At 42.9% G+C, this 12,756-nt stretch overlaps 1 protein-coding gene across 1 annotated transcript in view; it reads right to left on the bottom strand.

Annotated features, from left to right (window-relative positions):
- The window catches only part of LOC113582973 (phosphatase and actin regulator 1-like), a 51,275-nt gene extending 38,832 nt beyond the window's left edge, over positions 1-12,443 (bottom strand). Inside the window, exon 1 of the mRNA XM_035519990.1 lies at positions 12,143-12,443. Coding sequence (XP_035375883.1) covers positions 12,143-12,254 — 112 coding nt within the window. The 5' untranslated portion in view covers positions 12,255-12,443. The remainder of the gene's footprint in view (positions 1-12,142) is intronic.
- Positions 12,444-12,756: the final 313 nt, after the last annotated feature.

Raw genomic sequence — 12,756 nt, 5'->3', positions numbered from 1 at the left:
AACTCCCAAAGACACACACACACACACACACACACACACACACACACACACACACACACACACAACTTCATACAAATTCCTAAATGATGATTATATATATGACATTAACCCCCCCATGGCTCTGCTATTGCAAACCTGTGGTACAGGAGTCTAAACAGCCCACATCATGGTAAAAACAGGTGAGTAGCATAAAATCAGAGAGGATGGGAACAATATACGCGCACACACACACACACACACACACACACACACACACACACACACACACACACATACGCGCACGCACACACGCAAACACAACAAAAGCAAACTGATGGCTATTTCTAGCCAGAACACCTGTGCTGGTAGCAGAGGTGTGGTAGGCACTGGGCAGCAGCCCATGATGGGGGCTCCAATTCCATTAGCACACAGGCAGGGTCTGTGCGATGGTACACCAGGAGAGATGACCAGCCCTCGCAACCATCCAGTACTGCAGCACAGGCTGGAGGTCACAGCAAGGTCACTGCCCCACATCACACTGGTTACCGCTCAGCCCAGCTCAAAGCACAGGGCCGGGGTGCCGCCCTGCTCCCCAGGTAGGGGGTAGACCTCACCCACGTGACCACACTGGCTGTGATGCTGACGACTGCAGTTTGAGTTTTATACACAGACCTAGAAATTGAGAAGAGTGTTAAAATTTCATACCTTTTACTAGAGCCACCGTTTGTGAGGCTGATCACGTAACAGTGCAGCTGATTGCTGATCTCATCCGATCTCACCATGACTTTTGCTGAGCAGCACGTATGTGTGCTGCTTAAAACAGTCAAACATTTGAAACAGCCTTCACCTGGAAAACACAGCTATGAGCATCCATTCAGTTCCGCTGCAGTCTGTTTGTTTGGTCGATGTTCCTAAATTCCAACATTTTCGTGCATTTTACTAGTCTGCGTATTTTGGCCATATGCTGAGTAGTAGCAATGAGCATTGCTACAAGTTTGTCTTCACTGGATGTAAAGGTTCGGAAGCAGACAACAGTGTAGCATCTATTCCCAGCACCTCCAGGTTCTTCTGCTGAAACAGAAGACAGTGCTGTCTAGGAGTCTAGAAAATCCAGTGAACACACTTCACTAAACACACAGAAAAATATAAATACAACCAGAGGACTTTCAGGTTCTGGTAGAAAAATAAAACATGGTGCTACTTAGAACTCGAACAAAATGATTCACAAAATAGGAAAATACAGATCCCATCTGAGGTTTTCTGGGCGTTCCAGATTCTACGCGTATTTTACAGTCTGTAACTGTAGATTATAAATTACTTAAAAAAAAGAATTAAAAAAAAAAAAAAAAAAAACTTCTCAGCATTTAGCTGACGCTTTTATCCAAAGCAACCTACAATTATGACTGAATATAACTTGAGTAATTGAGGGTCAAGGGTCTTGCTCAGGGGCCCAACAGGGGCAAACTGGTGGTGGTGTGGGTTGAACTTGCAACCTTCTGATTACTAACCACTGAGCTAGCACTGTCCCCGAAACAATCATTTAGGAAAATAATCAGAAGCACTTATTATCTTATCTACTATCTTGGCATCTTCTTCCCATATTTGCATATTATCTTCTCAGACTCCTGTATCTGTAGCAGTTGGAGAGTTTTCTGTGTATTTTCAGAGGTTCATTCCCAGACAACCTTCTCTTTTCTTGGAAGCAAACGTGTTCTCTTTACCAAGTCTTAAGGTCCTTATTTAACACTTGCCGTGTTCACATGATTACAGTTGTTCAGATCGTAAATAGACTGAGGGCAACTTCAGAGATGTGATGCCATTTACTACATGTCGGAAGTATTTACGATGTGAACGTATATGTGAATAGTCGGATCTCGACTTTACGAGTTTGAGTCGTGTCGATATAAACAGTAATTTAGGCCACCATTGTGGATATTGCGTACACAGTAGGCGGTATGTTTGCTATTTTTGTTATTAAGTAATCATTTTGCATGGCAGTAATATAATGCTGCGGACTACAGTCTTGTTTAAAAATTGTGTACTCACATCCATGTATGAAAAATAACAGAAAAAAAAACAATAAACTAATATGAATAAACGTTTCTAAACTGGATAAAACATTTACCCATATATTTTTCCCCTGCTGTTAAAATACAGTAAACTCTGTCGATAAAAAAAATATCTAAAATTAAGCATAAAGCTTCTCAGTTGACTTTAACAGACCAGTAGTTTCCCGAAAGCACCAAGTTAATCGATTACAGCACGTCACGGAACGCTTTGACAGCCATGAACGCTCCCTTTACTCTACCACCATCTAGTGGCTAGACCATGTAACTTCATCACAATACAAAATTCCAAAAAAGCAAACGTATAAATGCTGCACATTTTATGTTTTACAGACATGGATAAACTAAATGAAGATGTGATAATAAATAAATAAAAATGAGATTAAATCAAATGAAAATATTTATTTAGTAAAATATTTATTCTTTCAATTCATTCCAAGTGTATAATATCATTTCAATATGTTTTAGGCCACATTTCTAATGGAAGGAGAACCTGTTTTTAGTCTGGCTCTTGGTAATTTTATACATCAAAACTGAGAACATGACACATTCAGTGATAGAGTTCAAATAACCACAGGCCCAACATCTGAGCCAATGAGCAGGTTTTTCTTATCGGGGGAACCAGTTATGTGTGATGACTCCTTATTTGTCAATAACTTGTCAAAAATCGACATTTTACAGTATAGATATAGCTTGATTTACTGAGTTCGTGGCAATTTTACTGAGCTCTGAATAATGCAAATATTCTAAAACAATACATATAGCTTCAAAATATAATCAGTGCACATTTATTTTAAGGAAAAGTTTAATGTGTCTGACTTGACATAATTAAGCCCTTCTGGGTCCATTTAAAAATGTCCTCTTTGATTTATTAACCTGTGGGCCATTGCTCAATGATCTTGGTCCAGCCTAAAACCGAGTTTTCCTTACAGGATTTATTCCTCTTCTCCTTGGTTAACTCCTTATTTGTCCAGCTCAAGGTCATCAAAATTGTTCTGGAATTTCAGCTTTTTTATTTGCTATTATGCCTTATTGCTCAGTGTGCCATATTGCCAGTTAGTTTTGAGGTGTGTAACAGTCTTGGTCCAGCCAACAAGCAGGTTTTCTTATGTGGGGGGACCAGTTCTGTGTGATGATTCCATATTTGTCTGGCCCCATATGAATAAGGCCTTCAGTATATCTCCAAAATTCTCCCCTCGAATCTGCTCAGTGAGCCATTTTATCAGTTTGATTGGAGGTGTAAAGCGATCTCTGTCCAGTCTATAACCAGGTTTGTCTTACAGGATATTAACCCTTCATTACAGGGAATTAAGCATTGAAGAATTAAGCATAATGTCTCCTTTGTGTTCATTCACCTATGCACAATGTGCCATGTTGCCGGCTGTGGCGTGTGATATCACCATCAGCCAGAATCCAGGCAAAGTCTCCTCACACAAAGAAACTTGTTTATTATTGAAAAGTTATCAGATGCTGGGCCTGTGGTTATTTTAACTGTCAAACCTGAGCTGGTGTAGGGGCATGTCTAATGTTTTGATGTAAAGAAATTCCTGATTAAAGGAAATTTCTACTTACACCGAGCTGCTGTAAGTACATGTCTACCATTAAAAAAGCTAAAATAGGTTTTCTTTACAGTAGAAATGTGGCCTAAAAATGCATATTGAAATGACATTACACATTTGTAATGAACTGAAATAATAAATATTTTACAAAATAAATATTGAAATCAATTACAAATTCATCTGCTGAATCGGCAGATGCGAATTAGCAACTGTCTTTAGCTTCTGTGAACAAGTAAGAAAACAAACTGAGAATTATTCTTACTAGACATACAAGTCACACCAGTAGATTTCTGCTTTGTGTAATAAAAGTAGACTGTACTAACACACAGCATTGCCCTGCTACCTTAACATTAATGCATGGATGGATTCATCCTAGTGTTGGCAAGTCACTACTTGTCCATGCATGTATATGCCGAGGTGATTCGGTGAGTATCTCTCCTCTAATCTGGCTCCTCTGAACATTTATGTTAATTGCTTCTAAAAAAGTTAATAATATGGAAATTAAACATCAGTGGAGGAATATACACCAAACTAAAACATCACAGATAAGAAAAACTGCAAGAATGGTTATGGAATTTCACTGCCTTGGTATTTCTTTAATACACGAGTGTTTGTTTAGTATACCTGGGTTTGTTTAAAACCACAGTGTTTATTTAATACACCTGTGTTTGTTTAATACCCCAGTGTTTGTTTAATACCCCAGTGTTTGTTTAATACACCTGTGTTTGTTTAATACACCAGTGTTTGTTTAATACACCTGTGTTTGTTTAATAAACCTGTGTTTGTTTAATACCCCAGTGTTTGTTTAATACACCTGTGTTTGTTTAATACCCCAGTGTTTGTTTAATACACCTGTGTTTGTTTAATACCCCAGTGTTTGTTTAATACACCTGTGTTTGTTTAATACACCAGTGTTTGTTTAATACCCCAGTGTTTGTTTAATACACCTGTGTTTGTTTAATACCCCAGTGTTTGTTTAATACACCTGTGTTTGTTTAATACCCCAGTGTTTGTTTAATACACCTGTGTTTGTTTAATACACCAGTGTTTGTTTAATACCCCAGTGTTTGTTTAATACACCTGTGTTTGTTTAATACCCCAGTGTTTTCCCTGACATTGCCTGCTTTGTATTTAATTGAAATTATCTGTTAATGAGTTTTAGAGATTAACAAGATTGAACTGGGATTTGGACATCTCTGTTGACCCACTCCCATAAAGATTGTTTAGACACACACACACACACACACACACACACACACACACACATACGTAATTGGGTGTAAAAGATTAAGTTTATGAAGTGACGATCACAAGAACCAAAGGTGTATTATTTGCATAAACAAGCTTGACCATATTGTTCCTGTGTGCATTATTCATGTCTGGATCCGGATGTTTGACCTCATGTTATTTTCTGCAACATCTCCTGTCTGAAATATTTATCTGTTTCAGCACTACTGGGGCCAGTGGATTCTGCAGCATATGTGACTGCAATGACAGAAAGAAAGAAAGAAAGAAAGAAAGAAAGAAAGAAAGAAAGAAAGAAATTTTTAAAAAATGCCACATTTAGCCGATGCTTTTCTCCAAAGAAACTTGCAATTATGACTTAGGACAGCTTGAGGGTTAAGGGTCTTGCCTGATAGTGGTGGGGGTTGAACCAACAACCTTCTGGTTAAACAGTATGTACCTTAACTCACTGGAGCACTCAATCACTGCAGCTAAGGAAAACGGTGTGGACAATACATCTCACACACCAGTAGGGGGCAGCAGTGGTTCAAGTTTGCTTTGCACTAGCTCTGCATGTTCAAAAGCTTCACGCATGGCGGCTGGACAGCTCCGGGCTCCAGGGGGGCTTCGTGTTTCTGCCTTCAACAGTGCACTTGATTAGCATGCCTTCGGTGAGCAGAAGTAGCTGTGTTGGAAAACTAGGCAGTACTGTAATCCTCGAGAATTACCCTCTTCCACACTAGCACCCATGGCCCCTATGTGAATCTATGCACTTTGGCTGTTTGTGTTTTGGAGCTGGGGGAGTCACTCCCAGCAAGGTTTTGCTTGTGTTCACACTCATGCACTTGCGTGTGCTTGACTTCCACCTCATTTCTCTAATTAGGCTCTATGCGCACTGAGGAGATCTCGTTAGTGAAATCAGCAGCCAGGTGCAGGGTGTAAAGGGTGTATGGGGTCAGAGCAGTCAGCATTCCAGAAACCTTCCCAGCTGACAGGACGTTGCCTGATAGATCTAGTTAATCTTCTTTAGGCCTTACTGATCATTCAATTAGATCGCATTTGTGTGTGTGTGTGTGTGTGTGTGTGTGTGTGTGTGTGTGTGTGTGTGTGTGTGTGTGTGTGTCTGTGTGTGTGTGTGTACGTGCGTGTTCATGCGTGCATGTGTGTCTGTGTGTGTGCACATGTGCATGCGCATGAGTGTGTGTCTGTGTGTGTTTGGGAGGGGAGGTGTGGTTGTGTGTGCATGCGCTTGGTGTGTGTGTGTGTGTGTGTGTGTGTGTGTGTGTGTGTGTGTGTGTGTGTGTGTGAAATGGCCTGATATGTTTAGTATCAGTGTCAACAGGATAATGTGTTTATTGGTTATAAGGAGAGAATTAGAGCAATGGGTAGTCAAAGCCATTTTAAACCGGATGATCAGATAGAATACAGTGTGTTACGGCTGCATCATGACAGCTTCTTGAGCTGCAGTTCCACTGTCTTGCTCCTCTACAGGGCTGGAGTCTACCACGGGGAGTCGTAACAGATCATGCGGCTGAAGCAGGCTCTTTTAAGCTAACGGGCTTCTGTTGTCATGGCGAAGGAAAGCCTGTCAAACCCCCACGTGCATCCGAGCCACTTCGGCGCGCAGATCTGATGAGGCTCAGACACACAACGTGAAGGTGGACGCCTCGGCGCACTGGTCGAGGAGAGACTTGGTCCGTGTTTCCCGAAATAGAGGCCCTGAGAAGCGTGGGAGTCCCCGCGACAGCACAGCCATATCTTTACTGGTTCTCTCCAGATAGAGCGCCGAGCAGATGATATTTAGGGTTGTTTCTGCAGAAGCCCAAACCGCAGCGATTCTACTTGTGGTGAAGTTAAAGAGAGAGCAGATATACATGGGGCTCTCCAGCTCGCCCACGCCACTGTTCTGGAGGAGCATCTCACCATCCTCCCCGATGTCCCACCTCGTCTTTTTCCTCTGTGACCTTGAGAACTTTCCTCTCATAGAACCGTTCTTTCTGCGGGTACACGCGGATGAGGTCAACTGCCCGGTAGTGGTAAAGAGCGGTTGTGGTTGTGTTTTACAGGTCACGCATATACTACACGTTTCATGGTAAGGAAACATTAAGCAGATCTGGACTCCAACCATACCAAATCTTGTTGCCTTGGCATCAGGGCACAGTGTGTATTTGTCAATATATTCACATAGAGCTGTTTTTAGATAGCTCTGAGCTGTCTCTAATTTCAGACAGATGCATGGAATTAGTTTTTTTTTTTTTTTAAACATGAAAAATAATTAAATGAAATTAGTTAATAAACATTGAAACTGTCAACGGCTTTCAACTAAGACTCCAGCATATGTGATAAGAATTCTTAAATGTGTTTTAGGAGAGCAGGAATACATACCTCTATCTCTATCTATCTCTCTCTCTGTATGGGGACAAGATTTAACAGTTAAAATGACTAACACATCAAAAAAAGGCATTAACGATACTGGATTCATTGACAAGACTGGCTGTCATTCCTGGCATGCAGTGAGAGCGTGCAGTGCATGCTGCTGACGCCACCCTGTGGTGGAGAAGAGGTATGCACCAGAGCTCTGGCAAAAACAAGCCCTGGAAGCAAACGATGAGAGACATAAACAAGTGGGAGGAGCATATGCAAATCATATGAGCTGGACACCCCCAGTCCAAATGGGAGGAGCCACAGATAGGGGCGGAGAACAAGAAGGCTACGATCCAGTGGGACTTCCACATCCAGACAGGTAAACAAGTAAGGGAGAACCAACCCGGCATCGTGGTAGTAGATAAGACACATAAACCAGCAGCGGTAATAGTGGCAAACCGATTGAAAGAAAAAATAAAGAATGTGGAAGGTTATCACCAAGGTTGCTCTTGGGGCCATGACCTCTAAGCTGGAGGAGTGACTCCAACAGATCCCAGAAATTACATCATCAATCTGAGTCCAGAGGAGGAGGCTAAATATCTAGATCTATTTCTCTAGATAGATAGATAGATAGATAGATAGATAGATAGATAGATAGATAGATAGATAGATAGATAGATAGATAGATAGATAGATAGATAAAGTGTGTGTGTGTGTGTGTGTGTGTGTGTGTGTGTGTGTGTGTGTGTGTGTGTGTGTGTGTGTGTGTGTGAGATACATAGATACACAACATAGATCTCATCTGTGTCTGTCCTGGATTCAGCATAGCAGAATGCACAAATCACAAAGAACCAAAAAACTCTCACCACCTCCCTGAGCCCAGCTGGGAGAGGGGGAGTGTGTGTGTGTGTGTGTGTGTGTGTGTGTGAGTGTGTGTGTGTGTGTGTGAGTGAGTGTGTGAGTGTGTGTGTGTGTGTGTGTGTGTGTGTGTGAGACAGAGAAAGAGAGATAGATAATGTACCTCTAGAATCGTGTGTGCGCATGAAAGAATGGGAGAGAGAAAGCGACAGAGGGATGTGAGAGATAATGAACCTCTTGAACATGAGCACGTTCTTTTGGCTCAGTCGGACGTCTGATTTGTCCTCGGGTCCGCTGCAGTGCCATGCACGGAAACATTTTCTGAGTGTCTTCACGCACAACTGCTTCACGCACAACTGCTTTGCTTATGACCTGCTTCCTTTTCCAATCTCGGGGACACACGGATATATAAAGAACAATAAGGAGCATTTTTCTGTTTGGCTCTTCAGTCATTTAACAGAGGCCTGCCTGGTTCAGTGGCGAGGTCGGTCTACAGAGAAAGGGAAGAGCGGGTGTCATTTCCAGGTGTAAACGGAAGAACGTTTAACCACAATGAGCAGAATTACATAGTCCATAATCCACAGGCTATCATCAGAAAACAAGCAAGGTTCAAACACAGAGAAGCAGGTCGATTAGCGGACACATTCAGATGGGGAAAGCAGAGAGACACTCAACACAGAGGGCTGAACCCCAAGGAAAGCACCTCCAGCATTTCAAGGCGTGTGGGACCAAACGGGGTTTATGCTGAGGGGAATCTGGGAACAGGCAACATTGGCTCATAAGCAGGCGAGCCAGAATGAAAAAAACAGCGGTGGGTGTGGTTTGGGTTGGTGTATGCTGGGAACTGGAGTCTGGTTCAGTGCCCAAGAACAGGACAGTTGTAGGGCAGGAAGACATTTTACTACATAACCATAATTGTGCTTATAGGCACACCATTTTAGAACTGTAATAACCAGAGAGCTTGATTAGGGGCAGGTCATTCCATGTGCTACATAATGCAATACCTTCAATAATCCAAGATTACATGAACCATAAAATAAGTGTGCAAAATTTAAAAGAAGGTGAGATGTACCCAAATCTGAGACAGATTTATGAACTCATCATCTCAGCTCTGTTTTCTTTTAAAGGGCACATAATGGCAGGAAAACTTTCATTTATTGCATTTGTTTACTAATTTGCACATTTGTGAAGTGAAAACACCTAATGCAAACCCCTTATACTCACAGTAAAGGATCTGTGTTTGATAAAACTACTGCTAATAGGTTTGACATCAAGGCACATAAAGATTATGATAAAATTTTTAAACATGTATGTAAATACACTGAATGCAAATCTGTGTACCTATACAACTCTCTCACACGTGATGGCCCAAAGGGGTGGAGCTATAACATATATGCCTAATTGTGCCTCCCTGTCATTAGCGATATCATATGCTGTTAGTCTGGGCTGGAGTGCTAGGAAGTCTGTCTGAATGGCCTCTCTGGGACTGTGGTGAGGCTCAGGCAGGATGGCTGACTGGACATATACGGTATGACGTGTTAGTTCTGTTCTGTTTTGCTTCATCTACTTTTAGTCTGTGAGTGTTTGTCCTTAAGTCTGGGATTCAGATCACAGTGGCTTGGCCTTTCCCTGGGCTAATGGTACATGCAATAAAAATGATTGTCTTCATTGTTATTGTCTTAATTATTGTCTTAATCAACTTTTTGAAGCCAAAATGTAAAGGATGTGTGTCCTGTCTGTCGCCCTCGTTACCCACTGACCGGCACTTTGACAAACATTACACCCCCTGACCGTCACTTAACCAAATGTTACACCCTCTGAGCTAAAGGCACACCACAAATACAGTGCAGGGTGCAGCAAAGCTCTGAATCTGCACGGTGCCTGTCAGCACACACACACACACACAGAGCGCTGCAGCAGGAAGCAGCCCTCATCTATTTAGCTCTTCACGTGCACAGCACACCAAATGCAGGCTTTTGGTGACCCCAAGCCAGGATTTGCTGAGCTGGTAGGAGGCGGAGCCCTCTGCCACCTCTCCCACAACAAGGAAGCAGCTACCAGGGTTGAAAAGCCACAGTGCAACAAAGACCTAACGTATACTGCACAGCACGCAGCACGGAAGGCCATCTGTGTGGCAAGCAGTGTGTGAAATGAGACGCGATGCTTCATGGGATATGTAGGCTATATGATTATTGAAGAGAACATGTGGACTCTGTGGTGGTTGTCCCTTTGATAGTGTACATGAGGTTATTAGTGAGGTCAATCGGTGACATCAGTCAGATTAATCTCTGTGTGTATCTGAACATATGGACATCTTAGAAGGCTAGGATGTAAAGGATTGTGTGTGTGTGTGTGTGTGTGTGTGTGTGTGTGTGGTGGTGGTGGTGGGGGGGCTTAAACTTGTGCAGATACACCCTGAACGAGAAGCTCACCTTTGAGACAAATCACAAGCAGAGAAATACACAGTGTGGGCTTCCATGCTGACACAAGCAGCACCCTGCTGTCGGGGTGGATACTGGAGGTTCTGCTATGAGCAGGAGACACTGGACATGCCCCTGACCCAACCTGTCCTCTGCCTTGGCGTACATGCAGTGGAACATACATGCATGCGCCACACCTTTAGAGTAAATCACCGAATGTAACTGAGCATGCACCCGGGACAAACTCAAAGTCTCTGCAGCAAAGAAATCACATGCAGTCCAGACCTCTGTGCTCTACAAACAATGTGAATTTGAGGTTCATATCACTGCTGTGCATGAAGATTCTCCAGTATGGTGGGGTTTTTTAAACACTATTCAGTACTACTCAAACAACTATGTGTCACGGGTCTGCAGACTGTATCTCTACGCTCTCACAAGGTGGGTCTCTGGACGTCCCTGAACGCTGTAACATGCTTATTTGGCAACGGCATCACAATACAGACGATTGCAGAACGCTGTGGGATTTGCTTAGACAAGACTGCAAGCATCTCGGCACTGCTTCAATTGCTGCATAAAAAGTCATGGACTACTGATTAATCGTCCCGAACTGCCGACATAAGCACTATTTCTAAATCCGTTCACGTACACAGTAAGCGTTTCAGAACCACGGGGCGGTGGACAGCGCTGTACGGTAGGCGTGTATGTTAATCGTATGACGTACACGGATAACCACTTTGACGCACGAATCGCCAACCCATGTAGTTCAAACTGGTTTGTCAGCTCAAACCACACACGTATAGCATTATAACTCCATACCCAATAGGTAAAAATGTACGCCGTGTTACGGATATTCTCTGGGTATAACCTTATTCAGTTATCCTGTAGTACAGTTACAGTACAATTGGTTTGCCGCGTGCTCTTTTACTAGTACTGACTCAGCCATAAATTCATGCCAGGTCACCATGGCAACAAGGGATGCAATACGCTGCTCTCTTGGCATCGCGTTTTGCACGTCTGCAAACGGCAGGAAGCGAATACATCAGCACGATAGACGACGTTACCGGTCGTTACGCACGGGAATATGAAACGCATGCATGATCGTGCAGAGTTCACACCTAAGTGCAGAGCCTCATCCGTCACTTATCGCTCACGAATGATTATCTGCCCGTATTATGTAACTGAATTAGTCAGCTATCCTGGTAATCCATCGCATCTTAGGTAATCAAACATTCACCGTTCAAACCGCTCTCAAATCCAAGGCAACGCAAGGCTGGCAGTTTACATAACGATTTATAGACGCGTAGTTTGTGCTGAGTCCTGTACACAAAGACACTAACAAAAAGATTACAGAACACCCCCCCCCCCAGGTATTGTGCCGTTTAGTGCCAAGTTGGAAGCCTTGTGTTTCCTGTTAAATGCCGATATTGTTGGGTCGTTGGGTTAGGCTTGAAAAACCTCACAAAGCAAACATCCCTGCGGTTCAGTCCTCCTATATGTTCCCTGACTCCGCTGGGAATCACAGATCATTAGAGCAAACCGGTACAGAACACCAGTTCGTGTAAGAAACAGTCTGAAAATCTGGATTTAACCCCACGGAAACGCGAAGAACAGCATGCACTAAATAATCATGTCAGGAGCGCGCAGGACACGTGCGGTGCACCCGATATCTTACCTGTTTTCAAGCTGAATGATATCCTCGCTTCAGCGAGGTAAGGTGTATCGCTCTTGGACCGAACTCTTCGGATAGGTCTGCGTTCGGCGTCGTCCTCCGGCGAGGCCGCCATGGACTTGAGCAGCGTCCAGTGGCGGCTGTTCGGCTGGGACGGACGCAGCGATCGGACCGATGGACGGATTTATGCTCGGGGCACGCAGCGAAAAAGAGGGAACGTATGGAGAGAGGGAGAGCTTGCGTTAGATGGAGAACAGAGGACGGTAAAATCCCGCCCACAGATGAAAAATCCGAGTAGCCTATCAATTTGATGTGGATTATAAATAGATTATGCATTCGGTAATATGCGCCTACTTGTAAAGTGTAATAAACAATGACAAAATCAGAAAAAAACCGTTTCATTCATCTTTTATAGATGCACAGAGATCCTTGTTTCCGAAACGGAAATAACAAACAATATCCAAATAACATAAAATATCATTCTGATTTGAATTTGATTTGATTTATATCAATTCATCTTCATTAAAGAATTTACAGAGAGACGTTATGCTAAAGCAGAGGGGGATTAGTTTCTATGGAAAGTTTTGAAAAATAAAAATATGTTTCTGGTTTTAGGG

This window comes from Electrophorus electricus, chromosome 19 (genome assembly GCF_013358815.1).
Source record: "Electrophorus electricus isolate fEleEle1 chromosome 19, fEleEle1.pri, whole genome shotgun sequence".
Taxonomy (NCBI): Eukaryota; Metazoa; Chordata; class Actinopteri; order Gymnotiformes; family Gymnotidae; genus Electrophorus; species Electrophorus electricus.
The sequence above is the reverse complement of the archived record's forward strand: the minus strand, read 5'-3'. Positions and strand labels throughout refer to the sequence as shown.